We start from the raw sequence: 27,479 nt of genomic DNA, 5'->3' as shown, positions 1-27,479 counted from the left end.
CCCCTGACCCAGCTATCACCCCCTTTCTCTGCTCACAGCCACATAAAAACTTTTCAAGAGTTACATATGGTCATGGCTCCACTCTCTTATCTCTATTTCCTCTCAACACAATACAGTCATGGCTTTCACTCTGGACAAGACACTAAAGCTGGTCCTTCTGGTCACCCACTACCCATTTTGCCAAGTCCAATGGTGACCTCTCCACAGACTCCAGCACAGGTGGCCCCTCCCTCCGTGAATACTCTTTCTCCAGGCTTTACCGACACCCTGCTGATTTTCCTCTCACCTCACTGGCCACCGCTTCTCCCTCTCCACACCTGGCCCTTCTTCTTCTGCTTCCGCTTGACCTCTGAATGCTGACACACCCCAGAGCTGAGGCCTGGGCCTCTTCTCATACTCTCCGTGCAGCTTAAACTTATATTTCTGGCAGACTGAACTCCAGACTCATACAGCCAACTGCTGATGTGAATTTCCATTTCAAACAGCACATCCAACACAGAACACTTTTATCTCCCAAAGTTTCCTCCTTTTCACTGTTACGGAAAATTTCAAACATCTACAAAACTAGTAAAAATAGTACAATGAACTTCCAGGAACGCATTTCCCAGATTCAACAGTTGGTATGAGTTGATAAAACTCATAGCTAATCTTCTTTCATTTGTAACTCCATCCACTTCCTACCCTCCCACCTCAGATTATTCCAAAATTGAGCTCTTTATTTCCCCTCCTCCAAACTTCGTCTTCTCCATGCTAGCAATCGCATGCCGCCATCATCATCGACCCAGAATATTCAAATCCCAAAGCGAGGCATCCCTGGGTTTCCCCTCCTCTCCCCTCAGTCAGCGAAGCCCCGTGGGCCCTGCCTCCGTCCCAGACCCGCCCACTGCTCTCCGCCCCATCTCTACATCTAAGTCGCCCCATCTCTACATCTAAGTCACCGTCACCTCTCCTGGGACTATGTCAGTAGACTCCAACCTGGTGTCAAAGACAACAAACACCCAGAGCGTTACCAAGGAAACAGATGACCCATTTAAAATGCCAATCACATGTCATTTCCTTGCTTAAAACTACCCATCACCCTTAAAGTCCCAATTCCTTACCCAAGCACACATTTATACAACGGGGGAGAGGGGGGCCCTCCTACCTCTCATCCTGCCACCTTCCTCTCAACATGCCACCTCGTTCCCGCCTCAAAGCGAGGCTCTGGCCAGTCCCTCTGCCAGGAATGCTGTGCACCTGTCTGGCTCTTTGCCATGTTCAAGTCTCAGATCAAATGTTACACATCTATTTGAAATAGCACCTATACCCTGGCCACTACCCTGTTGCACTTCCTTCGTAGCGTATATGACAGCTGACACTCTCTGGTTCATCTGCACCAGAATGAAGCTCCACATACAATACAGCAGGAGCTCTGCCTGCTCCACGCGCTGCTGTATCCCTGCACCTAAACAGGACTGGGTGGCCCTGGCTTGTGTGGCTCAGTGGACTGAGCACCAGCCTGTGAACTACTAAAGTGTCACTGGTTCAATTCCCAGTCAGAGCACATGCCTGGGTTGTGGGTGAGGTCCCCAGCAGGGGGTGCATGAGAGGCAACCACACACTGATGTTTCTCTCCCTCTCTCCTTCCCTTCCCTCTAAACATAAATAAATAAATAAAACATTTTAAAAAATGAACAGGACAGAGCACAGAGCAGGAACTCAACGCATATCTGCTGAATTTAAAATAAAATACTTCATTTGTTTGAATCCACTGGGTGGAAAATGGAAAACAAAAACAAAACCCTTGCCTCCTGGATCATTTAAATTATTGAACAAGTTAAGTTCTGGGCACAGTTAAGAAGTAGCAATCTGAGCAAGCCCTCATTGTCCACAGCTCACATCTGCACGGAACAACAGAGTACACTCAAATCATCACCTCATCTTCACCGCTACTTTAAAAAAGCAACTCATCCAAGGCAGTTCAGGTCACCAGCCACAGAGGTGGGGTCAACACTTGTTTATTCTGCTCAGTGAAACACGTCTTGAGTGCCTACGAAGCGTCAGCACCGTGCTAGACACTGCAGCTGTAGCGCTGTCATGGTGAGCCTTCCCTGAGGACCCTCCCTCTGTGCAGCAGGGTGAGCTGAGCACCCAGAGGAGCCACAGGCCAGCTGCCAGGGCCGTCACACTGCCCCTCCCCTGGGGTTTCTCCAAGAGTCTGGGGCCAGGCCCTACAAGCTGGCTACCTCTAGGTAGTGGGTACCTGAGGTTTCTCCCCACCACTCCCTGCTCTGCTCAGTCAGAGGTAACAGTGTCACAAGGCTGGAAAGCCAAGCACTATTCGCCCCAGGCTGGGTAACCTCTAAAAGGCTTCCAACCAACTCAGAGTTGACCACCAACTCCAATAATCAAAGCGAACTGGATGTCCCACTACCGGGAAACATTCCATGTTAAAGAGATGCCCCTCTTCCCTACCAAGCTGAGGAAGGCCACTGCGGCATACGATCGTCCCAAAATGTGCAGGTGATGACCGACAAAACTGTAAGGGTTAAACTGGGGACACAGGTCAGCTTTTCCGCTAAGCAGCCCATCCTACTCAAACCAGGGGCCTCAACAAAGCCATAAGTCAAGCAGATTATCGGCACCGGATATTCAGCATTGGGAACCATACAATCCCCAAAGGCCTCTGCCACAGGCGCCCCGCAATTTGACTCTATTAGCTAACTACTACACCAGCTACTCACTGACCCTTCTCATGCCCAGTAACACTTCACTGACATTTTGACTGGAACAGAGAGGAGGCTACATGAAATTTGTCTTCTACTGTATTGCTCGATTAAATTTTGCCTAAATCAAGTGTTGCATTCTTTTGTAGTAGTAGGAAGAAAAACCAATTTGACATCACAGATCTGTTCAAATAAATCCTTTAAACTTAGGCTGACAGTGTAATCATCTAAATCGGGGTACCTGTGAGAGAGAAAGGGGGTGCCATTCCACTGGGACAGGAAGCATAAGCCAGGGCTACCCCAGCAAACCAGGAAGCAGGGTCACCCTGTCTAAATCTCTGGAGTCCTCATTTCTTCACCTGTGAAATGGGGATGAGGATCCCTGTGTGTCCCTCCCAGGGTAACCATGAGAATTAAGTAACAAGTTCTCATATAATCAAATGCTTTGTAGGAAAAAAAAACAAAAAACAGGTAACAACCCATATGAGGCATCTGTAGGATAAGGCACAGGTTCTAAGAGAAGCAAACTAATACAATTAAGAAAAGGATTAGTGGGTTTTCCAAAACCAATTAGGCATTTCTTCTGACCAGAGTCCCATTAGAACACGAAGTCAAGGACTTTATCTATCGTTTTCAGTGCTGTAACCCCAAGACCTAGCCTACTGTCTGGCACACTTCCAAATGACTGCACAAAAATCAGTAACTTAAAAAGTTCTTTCATTACCAAACTCGCCCATCAAACTGATGAGTAGAGGACACCTTGCTCAGGGGCCAGCCCTCTGCAGGGCCAAGCACAGAGCGAGCCCTGCAGTAACAACCCAGCCTTACCTGAACAATGCTTACTGCATTACCATTATTTCTCCTCTTATCTCCCTGACATTTCCCAGGTTACCCGGACTGCTTATTCTTTTGTTCCTTAAGAAAAGAATGTGAACTCAACACAAACAGTCAAATGTCATTCAATTCAGAGCCCAGTTTCCTGCCCCAGCAGGACTCCAGGCTGGTTACATTTATAGCCCAAAGTAAGAAGCATCAACATTTTAATATGCTCTTTCAGTAAGTTCTCTATAGGAAACCCAATGGCTAATGAGGAAAGGACATTTCTGGGTGGGCGAGTGCTCCATTCTTTACTCACTCGGGAGGGGCCGCAGGATCCTTTGGCTTCAGAACCATGGACTTGGGCGGGAGCTTCCCTCTGGCCCTGGGAGAAGCCACTAGTTATGGCCTAGGCTCTGCTCCTGCTCTTGTAAAATGCAGATGCCATCCTACCCTTAGGCTGCCTCACAGACAAACTGAAGAGCAAACGCCATATGGGGAGTTCTGTAGAGTAGACTCGCAATACAAATTACAGGCAAGAGTGGCAGACGAGACCATGTGGCGGGCTAGTTCTCTTATGGCCCCACATGAGGCGCTGTTCATTTCAGTAAGTCCAAGGTCAGACCGGGGTGAGCCCCTGATGACAATATACTGCTGAGGTTGGACATCATCTAGCTTATGTAGCACCGCCCAGCTCCCAGCTCCCATTCTATTTGGGAAAGAAGTGGAAATTAGAAACAGAAGGAGGAGAGTTGCAATTGGAAAATTCTTCCACTAACAAAACATCATGGCTGAAATGAGCCCTATAATTTTCTGACATCTGGGCATTAAAATTCTCAACTTTTCAATCATACTATTAGAGTTTTCATTAACTTCCTGTATAGTTTCCTTACACTTGGCTTAAAATCAATAGTTTTGTCCTATAAAAACCTGAAATTACTGTTCTAGGTCAAGGACTGGCAATCTAGGACCCACAGATCACACCTAGGTGTCTTGATAAAGACCATTCATCAGAACCCGGCTGCGCTATTGTCTGTGTGCTGCCTACGGCTGTTTCCACACTGGGAGGCAGTTTTAGAGCTGGGACTACAGACAGCGCGGACCCTGAAGCCTAAAATACTCAAGACTGTGGCCCTTTACAGAAAATCTGCCAAATTCTGCCGTGGTTCCACATGCCTCAAAATGTAACAGAAAAGAATACAGTCCAAGATTCTTGAAACCATTTTTTCTTCAAAACTGGCAAGGCTTTGCTTTTAAAAAAAGAAATCCCAACAAATCTCACATTTAAAGAATCAGCATTTTTGTGTGCTCAACAAAACAAACAAACAAAAAAGTATTTTCAGATTTATTATCGGTGGGAAAAGTGTACTTTGCTACATACCCATAAATCTGTTAGGCTGAACTAATTTTACACAGACTTCTCAGAAACGCTGGCTTAAAGCTGAATCCACGAGCACACCATTCTCAGTCCCAAAGCACTTTTCTGAAAATAGAACTCGCTTGAAAAGTGGGGCCTAAACAATACCCTTTTACATCAAAGAGCACCCTACTCTTACTACTAAAAATCAAATTACTGCAACAAGACAATTTCTGACCATGCTTCTAGAAGTATATAAACCCTTCCTTATATGAAATGGGTTTTTAACTTACAACACTAAGCTAAATATACCTAAATATGTAGAGAATCACTCAAAAGGCAAAGCACTATGCAATTTAGGTTTTTCGAAGAAAACGTGGTTACTCACTGAGGTAAAGGGTGAGGATCCTTAATTCCCAGCCCTTGACACCCCTTTGGGTGGCAGATTAGCTTTGCCTAGTTTGAACATGGTGCAGAAAGTCGGCACAGGGGACAGGTAATGAGAGCTCGGCCACCTTCCTTTCTGAGGTGTTAGTGTTTGCTCCCTTGATGAAATAAGTTGTTCTATAGTCAGGATAAGAACAAGGACTTTGAGACATGGTGTCAAAAAAAAAAAAGAGAAAAGGTAAGCTATTCATAAAATGTGGGCTCTAAAAGAAGTTCTATCCCTAAAATATAACCCTACACATCGTATCTGTGAGGACAGTTCCCTCAATTGCTGTTACACTTCCTTCAGCAAAAAAAAAAATAATAATAATAATAATAATAATAATAATCTATTCATTCCAAGTTTAAAAGGAAAATTGAGTATTTCACTATCACCTTTTCAATCAGTTGTCTTACGTTCTGTTCAAAAAAAGTTTTGAACAAAAAAATAACCCACTTTCCCCGCCTGTCTTCAAAGGGATAAAGGTCACCTGGCGCCTTCCCCACAAGCCAGTCATAACTGTGCGCACTCTGTCTGGCTTAGAAAATCCTGCCACAGCCCAAACATACAAACCTCATGTCGAAGGACATTTGCAGTTCTCTCCAAGTGATCAGTTTGCCGTCTGGATTTCATTATGCTGTAAAAGAAAAAAAGGTAAAATTAGGTTATTAAGTATTATCCTCATAAGAAATAATTTAGTTCATGATCCAAAACACAATAACATCATGGACCCAAGACAACAGTCAGTGAAAATCTGCACATCTAACTGAGGCGTAACAATTTACTGACATCACGCAGTATGTTATGTTATGCCCTCAGCAGTCTGCTATGCCTCCCATGACCATCAGCAGATCAAGTCTCTGAAAATCAACCTCAATGACACGGAAGACCGCTGGCTCACCTGGTTAGAGTAAGGTGGCGCAAGGCGCTGGGCGTCGCTTTCAGCAGAGCAGCCTGGGCACAGGTGGCCCCGACAGAGCCTCGCAACAACGTGGGGGCCAAGGCCATGGTGCTTCCTGGGCAAACACAAACTGAAAATTACAATATGCTAAGGGAAAGTAGAGAAATATCAGACTATTTTAGGGGCCAACAAAAAAGGGTTTAGATTTTTGTTTGTGCTCTTATGAGCTGATCCGACGGCAAAGCAGTTAAGGGCCTAATTCTCCCTGACAAAATTTCTGCCTCTACTGAGAGTTAATTAAACTGATCTACACACATATGTAATTATTGGTGCCATCAGATATTCACGTTCTCTATTAGTTCCCCAAATCTCTGACCAAGTTCACACGACTTATCTTACACTATTACAGGAGAGTCGATTTTCCAAATGCCTGATCATCGTATTCCAACCAAAGAGCACCACGGAAGTCTCTGATATTTCTTGAGAAAGTGCAAGCGACAAATAAACTGAGGTTCACAGCAATGAGAACAAACTGCTTCTACACGTGGTAGCACAGATGAACACTGACAATATCACAGTGAATGAACAGAATTTAAGCAGCCACTCAAAAGAGCAGAGTCTATGGATCCAGTAATGAAAAGTACAGAAACAGACAAAATTCATCTATGACACTACAGATCAAGTCAGCCGTTACCCTTGGGAAGTAGCAGTGACAACGTTGTTTCATAATCTGAATGCTGACTGCACGGGGATTCTCATTTTGTAAAAATTCATTAAACCACAGAGGATTTTTTTTAGGACAGTAAAAATACTCTGTAGGATACCATAATGATGGATACGTATCATCACACACTCATAGCTTGCACACCACCAAGAGTGAGCTGTCATGTAAACTCTGGACTTTGGGCGATAAGGCTGTGTCAGCGTAGTAGGTCCATCAGCTGTGACAACTGCACGGCTCTAGTGAAAGATGCTGATGATGGGGGAGGCAGTGCACGCGTGGGGGCCGGGGGTATGCGGGAAATCAACCGTCTTAATAAAAAAGTTAATCAAGCTGTCCTCTGAGGATGTATGTACTTATGTTTGTAGTTACACTTAAGTAAAAAGTTTAAAAAACAAAAACCCAGAAAGGTTCCATTCCAAAGTCTAAAAATGACTGGCCTATCAGGAACACCGCCGAGAAGGAGTCAGATAATGTGTTTTCTTTTTTCAGGTTTTCTGGTTCCTACCATTCTGTTTTCCTCGGCCCATTTTTTAATATTTCTTTGCCTAAGATGGCCGCTTCCACATGTTACGTTGCAGGCCTGTCCTTTCCTCTCAGTCAGCTCGAGAATAAATGAAGATGTATGTATGAGGACACTCTTTCTTCCTAAACTCTTTGGAAGGCACTATATAAATTAATTCTAGATGTGCTTATGTTCCGAGTCCACATTCATTAATTTAGCCCTTCCTCTGACAAATATTTATTAAGAGTCCATTATGTGGTAGGCACTGAAAGTACAGACACGAACAAAACAGACCTTCTTTGGGGAGCTTATGTTTTAGAAGGTAGAGACAGAAAATAAAATCAATAAGTCAGGTGGTGATATAAGTCATACATAATTTACTCAGTTATAATCAATTCAGATCAAAAAGCCACTGCTTCGTAACCAATCTTCAGATGAAGTAAAAGACCTGTTTCTTCCCATAGCATGATGCAGCATCAATGTAGGTGAATAATGCTCCTCCCTAATTTTCTTTTGAATAAATGAAAAAAGTATAGTGCCTCTTTACCTCATACAAGACTACTAAATGTAGTTTCTCTCATTGAAATATGGTAAACCAAAAATGGTGCGTTAATCACTGAAAGAAAGAAACTTACTTTAGAAGTCCATGAGATTTTAGGAGTAATTAAGTGTATAGCTGGTTGGCTGACTGATCCGCAATACTTTGGTCCTGGTATTATACTGAGACCTTCAGATACAACTGTCTGGTTGGAACCCGGACAGTTTCCATATATTGAAGTTCTCACAAAGTTCCTGCAACGAACGGCAGAGACAACGAGTAAGGACAATGCTTTGGAAAACTGTTCAAAAGCACTACTATTTCCCAGGTGCAAAAGAAAAGGCTGTCTACAGTCAGCAGGCATCCCCTCACAGCCAAAGTACTCTCAATTTCCCCTCTAATCAATTCTTCCTCTCATCTTTCTACTTTTCCTTTTTCTGGTTCCACCCTATGAAAGACAAGACCAATGGCTGGGAGGATTCAGTTAGTGTCATTCAAGGTGAAGTTCCCTAATAAAATTTAACCAATATATAGTTTAACATGAAAACACTGTTCTGCCCCAAGTTTTAGACAATTATTACTAAAATAGTCCTCACAGAAGACACTCCTTTCAGTGATTATGCTGTCTGAATGGTCTACTGCTCACAGGAACTGGAAAACAAAGAAATGTTCATTTTTTAAAGCTGTTCTCTTCAATTCGAAAATCTTATTTTGTAACAACCATGACCAAGAGTGCCACCTACTGGTAAATAAAGGGTATTTTTATCAAGTGGTGGTCAAAATGATTACCAAATCAGTAAGGTATTTTTTTTAAAAGATACCTCTTTTGAAATATGTCCATTGCTTTCACATACTCAATATAAGTGTTTAATGAACGATATAATATTAACATATATTAAGTAATTTCTAAAACAATACAAACAAGAATATTCCATAAATGCTTATATCCTCATAGACTTTACTCGCCCCCCAAAAATCTTAACGATTTCTGAAAGAGAAAAATGATCATAAATGCTAAAAAAAATTATCTATTTAAGCAGTAAAAAAAATTACTGCAAGCAATGGATTTGACTTAAAATGACCTAAACTGGTTTCTGTTAAGTACGCTTAATTTATTAAACAGAAACGGAGGTGTCAGGCACTATTGCAGGCCGCGGAGACACAATAAAGAACCAGACACAAGGTCCTTGCCATCATGAAGCTTTCATTATAGTGTGTGTGACAGGTAAGAGTAGGGTGGGTGGGGGAGTGTCAGGAAAGGTCTCTCTTAAGAGACAAGGGCAGAAACCTGAATGATGATGAGGAAGAGTCAGCCAAGCAGACGTTCAGAGCAGAGCGCTTGGGCACAGGCCCAGTCACAGCCACACCGATGTGTGCGGGAACAACAGTCAGTGCGACTGGAGAGCAGTGAGCGGGTGGGTGATACCAGATGAGGCTGTAGGCAGGCCAGATCAGGCCACAGTAAGGGGATGATGGCCTTTATTCTAAGGGCAATGGGAAGGAACTGAACGGTTTGAATAAACCAGGAGAGGGACATGATTGAGTTCATGTTAAGGTGGATCGCTCAGGGTGTGATGCAAAGAACCGATCATAGAGGCAAGAGTCAAAGCAGGACATCCAATTGGAAGGCTCTAGTCTAAGACTGGAGTAGGATTAAGCTACTGACATGATAGAAGTAGATGAACATGGAACATACTGTGGAATTAGAGCCACAAGACTTGTTGATAGATTGGGTGAGGTGTGAAAGAGAAAAACCAAGGATGCCTCCAAGATCATCAATGCACTAAAAGAAATTCACAGAACTATCATGACACCCATTGTTTTAGAATACGAGGTGCCACTGAAGAAGCAAAGCGGCTCCTGGCATTTGGCATTTGGTTAAGGGACCTGGTGGCATACAAGTTATATCAAGAGTACTTGACTTGGAATCCATGCAACTGGACTCAGATCTGACTCCTTCTTGCTTTTTGATCTTGGGCCAGTTATCTCTTATCATTTTTAAATGGGAATGCCAACACCACTTCACTGGACTGCTGAGAGAAATAAATGTCTATGGAAGTACCTGGCAGGCAAGTATTACAAAAAACCAACCCAAATGCATTAACCCCCTGGCTTCCTGTCAATCTTGAGAGGCAGTTTGATACTGCTGATAAATAATTCCCCTTAGCCCGATATACAACAGCACTCACAAAACACAGCTTCTATTATATACTTGCCACTTATTTCTAAGTTCAATCCTATGTTAAGAATTTTGGCCACTGTTATTTTCCAGATCAGTATGTTAAATTTTTACGATTAAATAAATTTGTGATCTCAAATGACCCTACAGCAACTAGTAAATCCGCTTTTATTATGCTTTTGGGGTCCAAAAATGTCTCATTACAGAATCTTTCCATTGCTTTTTAAGAATAAAGTTTAATAGTCACTGTAATGTGTTATTTAAAAATGCGAGGGGCGGGGAGTAAAAAAACTGCATCCCATGTTTGGCTCTATTTTTTCTTCAGCACAGTAGGAACTCAAAACTGGGCAGAACCACACAGGGCGCCACCTCTGGCTAGACAAAGGTTATGGCCAACAGATGGTGGGATGGAAACTGGAGACCCAAATCCAGGTGTCAAGGGAAGCTCTGGTGACCATCTCAGCAGTCTGCAGAAGGACGTGTACATATGAGTATTACATGTATGTATTATGTAAATATAAACTAAGTGTGGTTCATATGACTGCTGAACCAAGTAAAACTCATCATTTCCACAGGAGTATTAGATCTGAAAGTGATCTTGTAAATCATCTCTAATACAACCCTTTTTTTATTCAGAAAAGATAAGGCCCAAAGAATATAAATATCCAGTTCCCAATGCGGCAACAGTCAGATTCTGGGCCCAGATTTGCTTCTCAATAGCACTTTTTCCACTGCTCTGCTGCTCTACCAAGATTTGAATGAATGCATAGTAATGAAATACTACCCCCGGAGGATCCAGCTGTACCAAAACAGGCACTGGTACTGCTTCCGAGACAAAGCACCTTTTATTTGCATTTTATGTTATTTATTCCCAAGGTATAAAAAAGCCTCAAGGTAATAACTCTGCCCGCTGATGCTATTCCTTCTATAAAAAAGAAACTGTAGTTCACATAAATTAAGTAGTGTGTTGCCAGGCTTTGGGGACAGACAGGCGCTTCATTTCCTAGGTCTAGATACTCAACTCTGATCTCAGTTTGAAGATTAATAATAATACGGAATTATTATTAATCTCTAAACTCCCAAGGCTGGTGCAAGAATTACACTTGGCACAATACCGGGCACAAAGCGAACTCCTTGTAATAAAAGTGATCCTATTGCTGTTATTATAAATCTCTGTAGTAAATAATGTCATATGCTTGGCAAACATTGGACTAGAATTCCATCTGCCTCCCAGGTCTTGGTCTTTTCAGCAATACAATTTAGGGCATTTGAAGATAATCTGGGGGTGATGAAGAGGCGGGGATATACCTGAACAGCCAGTGCAGTCAGGAAATACAAACAAGGCGTCGCCCTGAGCTCAAGGTCACCGGGTGAATCGAAATTCCAAGGAAGCTTTTCGTCGATCGCCGGGATTGAGAAGGTTGAGCTGCTCCCGCCGCCGAAGACCAAGCAAAGCTGCGGCCCTACCCCCACGGGCGCCGAGGGCCCCGACTGTGCTATCTAGACCTGCTGCGGCCTTCAGCGGGGTCTGGTTAAGGCCGATCGAAGCTCCACGGCCATGAGGCCAGGCAAGTACAGCCGCGCTAAGGTGCCTCCAGGCCGCCAGCACCGCGAGTACCTAGTTTACAGAAGAGCACGAAATTCCACCGCAAGTTCCTGAAAGCTTCCGGTGTCCCCGACGTGACGTACAGTCTCTCGAGCGATCCTCACATTCTATTGGTCACCTCCGTCAATGGGCGGGACTGTACCAGACACCACCGAAGAGCAAGCACACTCTTCCATTGTCTCCCTCACTAGCTCAGCCATCTCCATGGTGACCGCGACCCGGTCACCCATTTGGCCTCCAAGTCCGCAGATGCGTCATTGTCTATACGCCGGAAGTGATAGTTCCTGCGCCGGTGCTTCGTGACAACGCCGGGCTAGTGCAAGCGCCCGCTAAGTTAGGCCGACCTGGGTTGCTTTCGGCTGGTGGGGATCCTAATCTGGCCCCTGTACCATGGCGGTGTTTCACGACGAGGTGGAAATCGAGGACTTCCAATATGACGAGGACCTGGAGACGTATTTCTACCCCTGCCCTTGTGGCGATAACTTCTGCATCACCAAGGTAACTTCAGGGTTCCTTCCGGCTGCTCTTCGGAGCAAGCGCCTTGTCGCGCTTAGGTGTTCCTTCCGCCGTTCCGTGGCCTACGCGGCTCGTGTCATCCACGCCCTTTTTATCCAGTTTATGAATCTCCGGAAAGCTGATATCCTCAGCTGTCAGTGGTCATTCCGTTCTGGTCATCAGTCAGGCCTCGTGGATGGGAGGGCCAGGGCCAGGGAGGGGGTGGATGGCGGGGAGGCTCACAGATTTCTCGCCATCCTCCCTCACTTATGCCTTCCAGGCATACTTCTTTGGAGCAAGGGAGGCATTTTTGTCTTCCCAGAGGTTTCTAGGCGAAACCTTGACCAGCCTTCTGGGGTATTCTTCCTAAGTGCCGTTCCCAGGAAAAATTGGGGTCGGCTTTCTCTCGGAAGGCCACTTGGCCCTCACATACCTTGTGGGGAGGCAAGCCACAGAGGAGCTAGCTGCCCATTGCGGGGGAGGTTTGGGAGCAGGAGTTTGCAGCGGGAAGGCGATGCTGATCATTCCGTGTCTGATTTCGTTATAGGAAGATTTGGAGAATGGGGAAGACGTGGCGACGTGTCCGAGCTGCTCTCTCATTATAAAAGTGATTTATGACAAAGTAAGAGGTCAAATTTTAAACAGTTTGGGGAGGGTTGTACAAAAACCTGGAGCACTGTCTATGATATGTAAGTGAAGGAGGATGTTTTCTACGTGTTAAGTAAATGCTTTGTTTTTTAAAACAAATTTTAGAACCCCGTAATAAACAGCCATATTGTAAATTAAAAATTTTTAAGCTCAAATTAACGGAGTTTAGCTGTAGACAGGGCAATAAAAAAACGCTTACCTAGTGAAAATTATTAATTATTGAGTAAAAGAAGTAAGTATAAAGGCTACTTGACATTATTTCCCCTTTATTTAATAAGTAATTAAAATTCAGATTGCCCAAATTTATTTTGAAGGGAACAATTGTATAATATTTTTTGTCTGGCTCATACACAGAACTCTGCAGTATATTGTTTGAGATATAATCCTAGTTGCAGTTTTATAATTTTTTTAGTCTGTAGTTGTACTGCCATTTTTCCTCCAAGGATATGGAGAATAGAAAACAAAATAAATATTATTACTACCCATCCCAACTTTTGATCAGTACTTTGAATAAAGTTTTAAGTAAGAAGCTTAACATTCTTTTTTTTTCTTTTGAGATATCATTGACATAAAACAGCTTGACATTCTTGGGGATGACCTCTGACGTGATTATAGGGAAGGTGGGAACAAGGCACTTAGCTTCCTAGAGGAGCAGTCTGTAATTTAGAAGTTTGCTGATTTTTCTTATATTAAAATGGGTTCTAGAACACAGAACAGGGTAAGATAGATCAGGAGTGCAGGTGTGGGAAGAAGATGTTGTTTTAAAGAGGGGACTCGTGGCCTTTAAACAGGGAACTCACTGAGCAAGGATTGAAGGAGGTGAGGGAGTGGGCCCAGTACGTATTAGGGACAAGAGCAGTCTGGCAAAGGGAGCTTCCCGTGAAGAAGCCCTACTGCAGAGACGTGCTTGGTTGTATGGAGGAACAGCAAGGAGGCCAGTGTGGCCAGAGCAGAGTAAATGAGGGTGAGAGTCATCCAGGAGGAACTGGTGCAGTGTGGCCAATCACAGAGGAGTTTGTGAGCCAGTCTAAGGACCTTGGCTTCACCTGTGCCATTGATACAGGGAACCAGTTGTGCCATAATCCAACTCAAGTTTTTGTTCTTGTTTTTGTATTTTAAAGATTTTATTTTTAGAGAAGAGTAGGAAACATGAATGTGCAAAAGATACAGTAATAGGTTGTCTCTTTCACACCCCGCACTGGGACCTGGCCTGCATCCCAGGCATGTGCTCTGATTAGGAATCGAACTGGCAACTGCAGACTGGCACTCAGTGCACTGAGCCGCACCAGCCAGGATCAACTCAAGTTTTAAAAGAGGGAGTCTGGCTGTTGTGTTCAAGTAGACTCCGAAGGGGCAAATGTGAAGGTGGGAAAACCAGGCTGTTAGATTAGTCCAAGGAGGGATGGGTAGCTTGGACCAAGCTGTAGCAATGGGAGTGTTTGGGTTCTGGGTACACTTTAAAGGATAAGGATTTCTTACTGATTGGCTGTATATGAGAGGAGGCCAGGATGATTTCAACATATCTGGCCTTCATAACTAGAAAGATGGATTTACCGGGAACTGAGGGAAAGTGGCTGCAGGGTAGGGGCAGGAGTTGGACATACTATTTGTGAGAGCTCTATTTTCTTCACTAAGTGGAGCTGGAGAGAAGGCCCTGGAGCTATGAGAGGTCCCAGAGCCCTTGCTTGAGGTAGTACATGAGGAACAGTGTCTTTGCGGGGGGGGGGCCTCTTCTCAACGTCAGCATTGTGGGCATTTGGGGCTGAATAACTTATTGTTTGTTGGACAGGGCTGTTCGGTGCCTCTACCCACTTGCACCCTGCACCCCCAATTGTCTCAACCCAGAATGTCTCAAGACGTTGCTAAAATATCCCCTGGAGACAAAATCAACACCACTCCCCATCCCCAGTACCCCTTCACCCTGAGAATCATTCAAGGAATGAGAGCAAGAAGGCACAGGAATGTTTAAAGAAGAGGTTGAGGATGTGGAGTATTGTGCTGCTGGTGGACCATAAACCCCAAAGAGCGGCGGGAGGATTCTAGGTGCTGGGCAGGAGTGAGAGAGCAGCAGGGACAAAACGCAGGCCAATCCTCATGGGGATCAGATTGCAGGGCATGAGGGGTAACCCATGAGGCAGAGAGTTCTCATGGTAGTTGGTAAGCCAGGGTAGACAACCAGAGATTGGACTTCATTGACAGTGGAGCTAACATTGCAGCTATCTCTGCTTGGAAACACATAAGAAGCTATCCCTTTTCGTTGGAAGAAGTAATAGTTTTCAAGAGGACCGTTATTTGAATGGCCAAATACTGAAGTGGGGAAATTGTAGTGTAAGTAGTAATTAATACAGAAACCTAAAAGATGTGGCAGTGTCTAAGAATGTCATTTCTGAGAGGTGGGTGCTTTGTAATGAAGATGGGTGTGCGTGTGTGTAAGTAGGATGCTTTATATTAAATATGAATGCATGGCTAAAACTGATACATTTTTGAGTTTGTAATTCTGGTGCTGACATTGACTCTTGAAGAAGGATGAAGCGAGATAGAACGGAAAAGCTCACAGAGCTGGATCGATTCTGGGACATGATGAGAGTTAATATTGATGCATCTGGGACATACTCAGTGCTTAACCCACTTTTTTGTGCTTTCTTAGGAGCAGTTTATGTGTGGAGAAACAGTCCCAGCCCCTTCCACCAACAAAGAATTAGTCAAATGCTAAAAATGACTTTTGGAATCCCAACCCTGAACGTTTGGGAATGAGCCAGCTGGACAAGTCAAGGGCAAAGTAACCGACTTCCTCATGGGGACAGCCATTTTGCAGTTTGCTGTTCTGGATTCTTCCCACTGGTTGCCTAATTCGTCTCCAATTAAAGGTCAAGTCCATGACATGGCGCCTCTGGATTTCCTGCTTAGAACTTTGAACTGGAAAAAGTGTTCTTAATCTTCCTCATGAATTTAAAAGAAGACAATTTCAAGTCAGTGCGTCCTTTCCCTCCATTTTGTTATTTTTATCTCATACCTATTACCTGATAACAGCATCATCTACCTCAATATCATTCGGATTCCTTAATTTTAAAAAGGGGGTTTTATTTTTAATTGGTCATTAAGATGATTAAAATTAGCCCTTTTTGAAACTGGAATCAGGTTCATTCTTCTAAACTGAAGAAAGTTGGGCGCCGTGTCTTCCCAGTCCAGCCATTACTGGACAGTTCCTGTCCCCCTGAGCATGCGTTTGCCATTGTCATGCTCGGGGTTCTGGTCATGGTATTAGAAAGTGGACGGAGCTCACCGTTCCCTCCAGAGCTGAATGTTAGTGAGAAAGAAAGTCAAAAGTGAAGTGGCCAAAGAATTTCGAGTTTTCTTTATTAATATTTCACATGTTCCTTAAAAATTAGGACAAGACAAAAAAAACCCAGCCCAAGGAAGTGACATTGGTAACAGGTGAAAAGCATGCCAGCTTAGCAAATTAAATGCCTCCATGTGTGGCCAGATCAGAGCAAATAATACTTCTGTGTCTGGGTTCTTGTTTGCTCCTTATAGATGTGACTAGTGGAGTTTCATTCTAGATAGGGGTTGACGTCAGGTCTTCGTGGTGGCGGCAGAGCCTTCGCACAACATCAAGGCACTGCTCCAAAGGTGAAGCGTTTACAGCTCTTGCATTTGCTGAGGACGAACTTGAAAATGAGATATCTGCTCTAAATAAATGTGCCCCTGGGACACATCTAAGAAGCCTCTGTGTTGTAAACAGACATCCGCTCTTGCAGAGAAGTGTTGCCCTGGAGGAAAAGACACATAAAGGTAGGCTATCCGTTTTCCTTTGCTGCAGTGCTGAGTGCAACAAGGAATTAGCATCACTTCCTTGGAAATGCAGAAGTTCCCTTAACATACACAGTTTTCCCATGTGTATAAAGTTTAAAAAAGAAAAACGCACCGATATCTGGCAGGTTGTTTTGGCAGTGGCTCCTACAACTAAACAGAAAAGTCCCTGCCAGTATGTGCACATTCGGTTACTTATTGGTAAACGTGCTGCACACACTCATGAGGATTTACATTTTAGAGTGAGTGGCTTTTATTTTAAAGGGGGCTGTCAGCAGCGTGGCTGTGTGCAGCCATTAGCTGAGACGTAAATAAACCACCAAAAATGTGTGCCAGAAGTACTTGTACGTTATGTGAAGCATTCTGTGGCATATTCTTGATGTGATTAGAAATCTCATTGCTGTTGGGAACACTGGCTCCCCAGAAGCCATCCACACTTGCTTTGGGATCAACTGTGGTTCAGATGAACCCAGCAGGCACTGACTCCGTTAGAAGTGGTCTGCAAGGAGAACCAAACTGCCCCATGTGCAGAAGGTGATGGCTTTGTGGATATTGATGATGATAGCTCCCTCCATTAATGACGAATTTTGGACAAGAATAGAGACCCTTGATATAGGTCTGAGCACAGAGGAGTGGGAAGGAAAGTGGCCCAGGGCCAAACATTTGGGGAGAAAAGCGCAAACAGCAATCAGTGATTAGCTGCAGTCAAGGGGACGGTTTTGTTTCCAAATAGCCAAGTCACTAAAATTGTTAACCACACAAGAACACATGAGGATGTAATTTAAATTTCTGTTAAGCAGAAAGTAAAGCCAGGGTCTTTCGGTCATGCTAGAGTCCTGTATCATGTGATATATATGCCTTATTTAATTCAACAGACATTTCAGGAGCACTCCCGACAACTGAGTTGTAATTCAGCCTCTGTCTTTTACTAGCTTTGTGATCTTTGGCAAGGCCAGTGTATTATCTGGGCTCTTAGGAGGCTGGGTCAGGTGATTTGTTAACTGTCAGTTCAGGCTTTGTAGCTTGCAGGAGCTGAAATGGTCATCGAAACCTTCATAAACTCAAAACTATCTAAACCATGAATTATAAGGGAGAGACTCCATTCTTCAGTAATTTGCTGTTACCACACTTCTGAGTTTGAAAATTATGGTCAACTGTATAAATGGTTCTGCATATCCTTTACACATTCAGAAGAATTTTCTTAGAAAGCACTCAACATTTTTGTAACTATATATTAATTTATTACCAGAATAATTATATTGGCATGCTCAATAAAGTCAGATAATTCAAATCCATTTGTTTTCATGTGTTTTTTCCCACTAAATATGAGCATTTTGTATTAAAGGGGTTTTTAAAATATTTTATTTATTTATTTTTAGAGAGGGGACGGGAAGGAGAAAGAGTGGGAGAGTAACATCCATGTGTGGCTGCCTCTCACGTGTCCCCCACTGGGGACCTGGCCCGCAACCCAGGCATGTGCCCTGACTGAGAAGTGAACCAGCGGCTCTTTGCTTCACAGGCCCTTGCTCAATCCACTGAGCTACACCAGCCAGGGCTGTATTAAAGGGTTTTGATGCAATGTTACAGGAGGTGGAAATTTTTAACCTGCTTTGGAGCATTGTAAATAGGTTTCCGGAATGAACGGTAGAGTTTTAAAATAGGAAAGAAATTGCCACTGTTTCTCTAGTCTGGCCACATGGGGTTGTGCTCTGGACTTTCCCTGTTATTTGAAGGGAATCCACAGTTTGGAATCAAGTGGCAGTCAGGCAGTGGGGCCATTCCTAGGCGGGTGGTTCAGTGTATTGCTGGGAGAGCACTGGAGGCTGACCACCAATTCTTGCAGTGGTTTGAAAGCCAGCCCTGGTCAGTCTGAGTCTCGGTTCCTCCACACCGATCTTGGGCACATTACTTAACCTTTTTTGTGGAGTACCTGTTACCTGCTAGGCACCAGGTGAAGACAAACAGGGCTTCTGCCATCATGGAGCTTAGGTGCAACTGCAAGAGAGAAACAAGATTACAGACTGTGGTTAGGGCCGGGAAGGAACCAAACCCAGTAATGTGATGGCAACTGAGGCAACTATCTACCCTGTGGAAAGGGTAGACAGAAGATGCCTCAGGTTGGTACTTGTTCTGATTTCAAGGATAAGAATGAAAGCTTTGTGCAAATGATTAAGTGAATTAATGACTAAAACATTTAGCATAGCCGTGGCTAGTGTGGTTCAATAGATTGAGTGCCGGCCTGCAAACCAGAGGGTTGCTGGTTCAATTCCCAGTGAGGGCACATGCCTGGGTTTCAGGCCAGGCCCCCAGTGGAGAGGGCACGTGAGAGGCAACCACACATTGATGTTTCCCTTCCTCTCTTCCCCTCTAAAAATAAAGCCTTTTGAAAAAATTTAGCATGCTTTCTGTGCAGAACAAGATTATTCTAATTTGAAAAGGAATTCAACATTGCTTTGAGCATTGGCAGCATTCTTTGAGTGAGATGTGTGACGTATTAGACACCCCCCACACCTCACTGAGTGTCCCGGGGGTGGTTTTCAACAGGCCCTCCAGATGATTCTGAGGTGGCCGTAGTTCCAGAACCGCTGGTCTAGAACTGGTTGCCAAACTCGGCAACACATGGGAACCTTTAAAACTATTGCTACCACAGAAAGAGTCCGATCTAATTGGTCTGGATGCAGCTTGGGCATCAGAATTTTAAAAGAACTTCCCTGACAATTCTGATGCATAGCCAAAACTGAGAGCCACTGGGAGAGAAAAGCAGAAAAATCATAATTGCAAAGTAAAAGGCTCATTTTTTTAAAAGTGGTCACACCTGCTTTTTGTGGGAAACTGTGTGTACTCAGTAGGCCCTGAAGTGCCCGGAGAGCCCAGGCTGGGCTGATGAGCACAGTGGGAAAGCCCCAGTGTGGGCATACAGGCTGCCCATACAGAAGGCTGCGACCTCTAGGTAAACAGGCAGTCCCACTTCCAGCCACTCCGGCTGCTAAATACACACCTTGCACAAGCGACAGTCTCTGCAGGTGTAAGCAATTAGGATTTCTTTAACTCCATTAGAGCATGCCTGCCATTCCCTACTTCCCATGAAACAAATTGCTCCTGATTGTGTATTTGACTGGGAAACCATTCTACAAACTCTTCCTTGTCAAGGGTTTAAAGCAAAGGATATATGGAAAAAACCACAGTAAAAAATACTCTCCCAGCTCACAAAATGCTTAGCATGGGGGAGGGGCAGCAGACCCTCCACCTTTATGGACTTGCAGAAGAACCCTAGAACTCAGGAAAAAAAGCAAAACAAAACACAATTCCTAGTAGAATTCTGAATTAATATTGGTCAGATTCTAGGGAAGCATGTTGATATTTTTCAGAAGAAAATTGGTCACCCCTAAAATTAGGGAAGAAAAGTCACTAACCAGTCTTCCCCCAGCTGTGGCGCTGGTGGGCAGGTTTGAGCTGGCGGGGAAATCTGCACGCGAGACACATCCAGCTGCTGGAGTGGAAACGCTGGAGGGGCTGGGGAAGGCGTCTGGGAAGGTCCCTGCTTCTGTGTTGCTCTTACCTCTGAAGTCACAGCCAAGCACTTGGTGATGATCTGGGCATTGCTCTTGGTCAGCAGAGCTGGCAGACAGGAGGACGAGCTGACTTGCAGCTGGAAAGAGAGAGGACGAGGTAGCCATCGGCACCACCGCATCTGTCTCTCACCACCTCCAGCCTCGGTGACCTTCGGTGTCACAGCTGCTGCTGGCTTCCTTCCTGCCTTCCAAATGCCGCGCTGATCTCTCTTTTAGGCAGCCTAATCTCTCTTTTAGGCAGCCGTAACCCAGAACTGTGTAGGGAAGAGGATGCTGGGAAACACCGCCCAGCTTGGCCACGTTGATACAGCACAAAACTACCAGGGTTATTGATACTGAAAATCCACCAAATGTACGTCAGGATTTGGGTTAGATGCCCCAGGAGATTTAATTTTGTAGAACCTGGCAAACCTTAGAACACCTGCTGCCTGAGATAAGGACCAACACTGGGAAACCGACCCGGCTACCAGTGCACAGTGCAGAGACCCACGGGGCTGCAGCCAAAGAGGGCAGCTATGTCGTTCCTAGATGGTAAATGAAGGATACGGGGCGGGGAAGAGGTTCAATACAAAGTGGCTCTCAGGGGTGAACGTCTAGTAAGAGCTGGGGCACCCCAGTGGGTGACACTGCTTTGGCCCAGGAGAGTCCACACTTGGGACTGAAGTGGGCAGGCAGTTGCTGTGTGAGACCTGTCCATGGCAGCAGGGCCCAGTCACTGGGCAAAGACCAAGGGGAACCAATTTTCTCAGGCCCCGTCCTCAGAGGGGAACTGAGTTCTTGGATAGGGTCAAAGGATGTTCCTTTGGACAGAGATTATTGCCAAGGTCGAGGGTGGGGAAGAGGGTAAACAAACCCTTAATGGGTACCTTCAGTGGTTCAGATTCTAAGTGAGGGCAGCACAGGCCCCCCAGAGTCACCCCAGAAGGCACTGGGTCCAAGTCTACAGTTCCAAATGGAAGACCTGGAACCATTACTATAGCTGGCAGCAATCCCTGAACTACCAATTGGTAATGATGACAAAAGTGGACCAGTCTGGATGGGGAATTGGACCGTTTAATGAGATTGGATGAGATAATATGTAAAACAGAAGAGTGTTTGCACATAGTAAGGGCTCAGTGAACAATAATTTAATCTCACATATTTCTTGCCCCATCAGAAATGCCTCAAGATTATGGTCTAGGGGACTTGCCTGAATGTGAAGGTTAAGACAACAAGAGACTCAGCCATATGTGTCAGAGCCCCATCCGCAGAAGAAGAACCCTAAGTGGTAGAAAACAAAAGGCTTGTTTTAGGGATTGAACTGTATGCAGCTGTGACAGTGAGTGGCAGCGTCAAGACAAGGCTGTTGCCTCTGCAACTGATGTTGAGCCTAAAGTAGCTACAGGTCAGCTGAACTGGTAGTTGGAAAAGAAAGCTTGGAATGAACAAGAGGAAAGGAACCTGTGTCTTTCACCACCTCCAACCTTGATGACGAGGGTCACTTCCAGGGAAGACAGTACCCTTCCCCATGGAGCTGAGCAGGTACTTGGCCAGGAACAAGGCAAGCCAGCTGATTGGCAACAGCGTACATAAGCACCCACTGTTCCTGGTGCCCCGCTCCAACCGTCAGAGCACAGAAGTTATGTGCTGTTTTGCTTCTGCCTTCCAAATCGTGCCCAAAATTTCTCCGATGGTCAGAGCTGACCCATAACGAACAGGGAAAGGAATTCTTGAAAATGCAGTTCTGTGGTGGGAGCTCAGCCAGACTGTCCCCAAGGCAGGAGTCAGACACTCCGTTTGTTCTTCAACAGGTAGAGCGGTAACAGCCTGACATTATTCAGACAGCACCGTAGTACTGCTATTCTCGCCCCACGTTAGCTGAAACCCAGTCTCTGCTCCTATGTCACCCGGGCACTGTTGCATCACAAACTACCCTGAAACAGGAGTCATTTAACAATTCTCTTCTGTGTCTGTATGTCAGCTGGGGTTGGCCGATCCTGCCTGGGTTTGGCTGGGTGGGCTCTAAACTGCAGGCAAGCCTGAGCCTGGTCCCGTGTCTCCCTTCCTACCCCGACCAGGGCACTAGCCAGGGCAGAGGGGCAAGAACCAATTCCCACTGCTCATGCCCATGTCAAGTCTTCCTTGCATCAAGTCTGCCGAAGTTCCACTGGCCAAAACAAGTCACGGGGCTGAGCCCAAAGTCAACAGGACAGGGAAATACAACTCTCCCACAGAAGTGGTGGGGAGGGGAGGAGTGAATGTTTCTCAAAAGTTATCTAACCACCACAGCCATGAAGGGGCACGCTTGACATCTCAACCCGATACTTCGGACTCCAAATCCCATTTTTTCCTCTGAGGCAGTGTTTGAATCACTGACAGCTTCCCAAGTGATCAAAACAGATGCAGTCGAAACGTTAGAACAAGCCAGCCACTCTCATCTGGTGGCCAGGCATCGCACAACAGTCCCATGGGATTCATTTTTGCTGCATTTGCTTTTTGAGATGAGCAAGGCTTTGGCTATGTGTTTCACATTTAAAATCAGCACCACATAACTCTAGTAATAATAGGTTAATATTTCCTAAAGTCTGCCAAAATATCCACTTGAAGGTATGTATCAGCTCTAATTACAGGGAGAAACGGGGACGATAGGCTCACACGGCATCATTAAAAGCGAGAGGTGGCGCCCGAGGGAACCTTGACTGTCCACCTTACTGACAGGTCTGTTTCCAGGTTGCTGGAACTGGGAGATGCTTCATTTGGAGTGTTTTCATTGCAACCAATCCACCGACATAATTCAGGGGCACCCAACCGTTTGTATCCAGACTGAATCAAATCAGGTAGCTCTCCCCTTCGGGTCTGAAGTGATCAGCATGGCCATACCTGAAACTTTGAACTTTGGACCTTGAACAAGTCGGCCAAATAGAGCGTGTGTGTTTCCGAGCCCAGTGCAGCCTACTCGTGACTTGTCCATCTGGCTTGGCGAAGCACTCTCCATACCACGCTGTGTTAGAGGGGAGATCAGAAAAGCTAGACCCGAAGGAGGACTTTCTGCTCGGAAAAGTATTAAGGTTATTAGTAGTTAACTCTCCCCGAAGATGGGTAAGCAGTGAATATGCTCTGAGAGTATTTTGTTTATGAGGGTTAGGCCTGGTTTCTGTGCAAGATGGGGGTGGATTTAAAAATACAGAATTATATTACAGGGAATCTTTAAGAACGGGATGGAATTTTTTTTTTCACCAATAAGTGACCCACATGTATGCACTGGCAGTTAAATGATTGGAAATTTTGTTCTCTGCCAAACTTACCCCTTATTCATCATTAATTTTAGGGAACTAGTGCATGGATATAATAAGGCAGAAGGAGGACCTGACCTCGGCCAGATGGCTCTGTTTTTTTTCACTTGCACACGTGTTCCTGAGCCATCTGTGGGCTCAGTGGGTCAGGGCGCTGGGCAAAGAGGCCAAGGACGGTACTGGCCACCTCTCCAGGCCTTGGTCTCGGTCCTGAGGTCGCCTGCTAGTTGCATGGCCTTGTACCTCACCGAGAACCCTGAAAAATGTTACTTCTCCCGTAAAATTACATGAAATTAAATTTCTGTTTCTAGTGCTGTAGGGCTTTGCTTAACATGAGATTTCAAATCACTAAATTGTCAACAACAACAAAAAGTCCTCACAGTTGTCTAGAAGAGACTAGGAAGGAGCCCCAAGTCATACTGTGAATTAGAGGTGAAAGCAGGTGGCAGATTCTGGGAGCCCGTGTGCCTTTTGCAAAAGAACAGTGGGCAATCACACAGGTAAGCATAGTCCTGCACAGGGGTGTCCAATGGCCTGCAAGAACTAAGGTGGCCAAGGAACAAACAAAAAAGGGAACCACCTCCTGCCACTGAACCTGGGCCTTACGATGGATCCCAAAAGCAAGTCAGCTGACAAGCTTAGACAAGAATTTGGTAAAATCGATAACTACATACAAATATATTCCTGTCAATATTCTTTCAAATTTTAGTAATTTTTTGACAGATTTTATTTATTTAATTTTAGAGAGAGGGGAAGGGAGGGAGAAAGAGGAAAAGGAACATCAATGAATTGCCTCTTGTACATGCCCCAACCTGGGACTGGACCTGCAACCCAGGCACGTGCCCTGACCAGGAATCAAACGGGCGACATTTCGCGTTGCTGGGCGATGCCTGACTGACTGAGCCACGCCGGTCAGGGCTCAAGTCTTAGTCATCTTGTTGCATCCTGGGGCGTTTGACAACTGCTTTGCATATCTATAGACTTTTGGACTGCTCTCATAATTTTCTCTTATTTTCTGTTTAATTTCTTCTTCACTTTCTGCGAATGTTCCTGGTTCCATGTTGTTTATAATTTCAAAATACAGGGAGGACGTAAATGTGTAAAAAGTAAGCACTCAGCAGGTATAAATTAAATGTTCAACGATAGAATTGTATTGTTTTGTTTCATTCCGTAAGCAATACATCCTATTATAGCAAAATTACAAAACACAAACATACAAAAGGAAATCGAGAACAAGCACTGCTATAATCGCAACTTCCCTGAGAACTCAGCCAACACCCGGTAACACCTCGGTGTGTATCCTTCCAATTCCTTCTGTTTTTCTCTTCACATGCATGAAGCAAACACACATGTACAAAAGGCACATGTGTACTTTTTTCGACAAAATGAAATCATTCTGTGATTTTTTTGGTAACTTACCACAGTTTTTATAAACAATCCACCAATTCTTAGACTTCTTCTAACTACTCTCTTATTGTAAGTTGGGTTGTTCTAATATTTTGTTATTACACACAGAAATGATTGAAAAAGGAATTAGACTAAAAAGGCAAGAGAGAAAAAAAGTCTTGCAAAATTCCAGAAGATTGGATCTGTGGGTGAATGAGCCCTCTCTCAGCCCAGAGGTCCGGCACACAGAGAACAAAATGGCCAGGACCCCAACCCTCCTCCCCGCTCCCCCAACCCCACAGAGCCTCACCATCCAGCATCCCACCCCCACCAGCTTCCTTCCCCTTCTCTTGGTTCCAAGATTGGAGAGCTTCCACTGCTGCCTCCTCTTGGAGTCACTGTCCCCTTTGCAGGCCTCTCACCCCCGGCCCGAATCAGAGGAAGTGAGAGCCTCTGTCCTTGCCAACGTGAGGACACGCTGCATGACAGAGAGAGTCTGGTCGAGCCTTTGCACCACACGAGGCGCTGAAGTCACAGGGGATGGAGGCGGACTCACATCTGTGGCCAGAGAAAGTTTGTTTCTTAAATCAACAATGACATGCAGTGAAATGCCATAAGCCCCATCACGGAGGTTTCAGAGTTAAAGATTAGGTGCTTACAACATCTCCAAGTTGATTCCAGTGCTCGCCTCATCTTTCACATAATGGGTATTTGAAATGGTAGCTGGACTCTTCAGTGAGTGCATTGTGCTGTCCAGGCTGGCGGTGCTTAAACGGAAGTAGGAGTTCCCCCTCTCTAATTCCCTTCACCGCCTCAGGGCAGGACCAGCAGCCCAGCCCAGTGGTTTTTAACTTTCCTAAAACTCCCTGGTGCTCTTTGTTTTTCTTTAGTATTTGTGGCACCATTAGCTTTTGTTATGTTTTGTTGCCTCTGGGCTTGTGAGGAAGGGTGGGACACGGCGAAGCTTTTTTTTTTTTGCTAGGTTAAGTTCCACAAACCCTTTCGGAGCCTGTCAACTTGCTGCTTTAAGGTTGTAGTTGGCGGACCTGGTGCCTGCAGTAGTTACGCCACTAGATGGCGCAAGCTCGCTTTTCAGCGCAGCTGCAGGCCGGTACCGGGCGAGGGTATAGAGCTCCGATTGTCCTGGATTTGAGTCCTTTGTTAGTTTTGTGACCTAGGGCAAGCCAGTTTCCCCTGCGGTAAATCACATCGCAGGAAGTTGTGAGTATTAAAGGAGACGACAGGGGCTAAATACCCAGCACAGCGTCAGAAATGCAGTCGATGCACAATTATCGCTGCCTTTCTCTGGTTCGTTCACGCAGTACGCATTTTCTGAGTCATGTTTCTGGGCCGTGACTCCTGAAGACTTTGTCCCCAAGCATCCCACAATACGGAAGATTGTCACACACACACACACCCCTGTCGTTGCTGGAGTATAAGACCTATCCTCTACCCCTGGTTCCAAATTCATTCAAAATTTACTCTTGTCCGAATGCTTTTGTGTAGGAAAAGTTCCATTCTGAAGATGTAAACTAATGGTAAGGTATGTAGCAGCAACAATTACAAAACCTGTGGAGATACTTCATAATTGTCTAGTTTTCTTAGAAAAACTATAAGCCACTGGCCTCACAATTCATCAAACACAACTTAATTATTCTAACTTCAATTTAAAATATTGTGTTCCTATAGTTCTGCCATTGCCAGTATTCATTGGTAGAAATACATTTCTTTTAAGCTATCTGGTAAGCTACTTTCCCCTCTAGAGTCAGAAGAGTACACCTTTGTATTCGGAGTTTACTATTCCCCACCTGGTTCTGCTATGAAGTATTACATGGACAGAATAATATGTTGCCCACATCAAACCAATTTAAAATCCCTTTCAAAACATGTATAATGTTTTCCTTGGGGCAGAGACAGTGATGCTGGCTCAGAACAGCTCCCTCACGACAGCCACAGTGTGCCCCGTGTGCCCTGTGTGCTCTGTGCGCCCGTGTGCCCTGAGTGGAGGTGGGTGAGGAGAGGTGGCTAGGACCAGGCTGTGGGGGAGCTCAGGGCAACCCTGAGCAGGGCAGTTTTTGTCTCAGGCAATGGGGAACCACAGCAGCCCTCTGAGCCGAGGAATGATGGGACAGTATCACCAGCCACGCCCCCAGGAAAGAGCAGCAACTGTCCAAAGCTGGGGGACAGACCATTTCATCCTGAATCCCACCCCAAAACTCCTGCCCCCATCCTGTCTCCTCCTTTCCTCTCTTTCCCACTGTCTCCTCCTCCTGAATTCATTCATTCATTCATTGATTCAACAAACATCTATTAACCGTATACCGTATTGCAGGTATGTTATAGGTACTGGGGTTCATCAGTGGACAACAGTGACAAAGCTGCTTCCTGGAGCTTACAGAAGCCTGTTCACACGACCACTATTGGTTGTTCTCCAATGTGGGCATCTGGGGCAGCCTGGGATCACTTTCCTCTCCACGGGAAGAAGCCATTGGCAAGGTTTACCCTTTGATACCCGGTTGCTCCCCTGAGCCTCCCATGGTT

General features: G+C 45.1%; 2 protein-coding genes across 5 annotated transcripts in view; one reads left to right on the top strand and one right to left on the bottom strand.

The window, feature by feature from the left end:
• Positions 1–11,942, bottom strand: part of OXNAD1 (oxidoreductase NAD binding domain containing 1) — a 33,216-nt gene extending 21,274 nt beyond the window's left edge. Inside the window, exons 1-4 of one of the 4 annotated variants that reach the window (XM_037061348.1) lie at positions 11,458–11,942; positions 8,068–8,224; positions 6,207–6,321; positions 5,879–5,942 (exon numbers count right to left, since the gene is read on the bottom strand). In XM_037061348.1, the coding sequence (XP_036917243.1) occupies positions 5,879–5,942; positions 6,207–6,313 (171 nt within the window). In that variant the 5' untranslated portion in view covers positions 6,314–6,321; positions 8,068–8,224; positions 11,458–11,942. Of the gene's footprint in view, positions 1–5,266; positions 5,467–5,878; positions 5,943–6,206; positions 6,322–8,067; positions 8,225–11,457 lie in introns of those variants that run through there. The other 3 variants (XM_037061349.1, XM_037061350.1, XM_037061351.1) reach the window with 3 other exon arrangements.
• A 78-nt stretch (positions 11,943–12,020) lies between these two features.
• Positions 12,021–18,000, top strand: DPH3 (diphthamide biosynthesis 3). The gene is made up of 3 exons (XM_037061353.1): positions 12,021–12,253; positions 12,798–12,872; positions 15,546–18,000. The coding sequence occupies exons 1-3, from the start codon at positions 12,146–12,148 to the stop codon at positions 15,609–15,611; spliced, it is 249 nt and encodes an 82-aa protein (XP_036917248.1). The 5' UTR covers positions 12,021–12,145; the 3' UTR covers positions 15,612–18,000.
• Positions 18,001–27,479: the final 9,479 nt, after the last annotated feature.

Source organism: Sturnira hondurensis, unplaced genomic scaffold (genome assembly GCF_014824575.4).
Source record: "Sturnira hondurensis isolate 20B ecotype Veracruz unplaced genomic scaffold, ASM1482457v3 Scaffold0013299, whole genome shotgun sequence".
NCBI classification, from domain to species: Eukaryota; Metazoa; Chordata; class Mammalia; order Chiroptera; family Phyllostomidae; genus Sturnira; species Sturnira hondurensis.
This window is presented reverse-complemented; position numbering and strand designations above follow the sequence as displayed.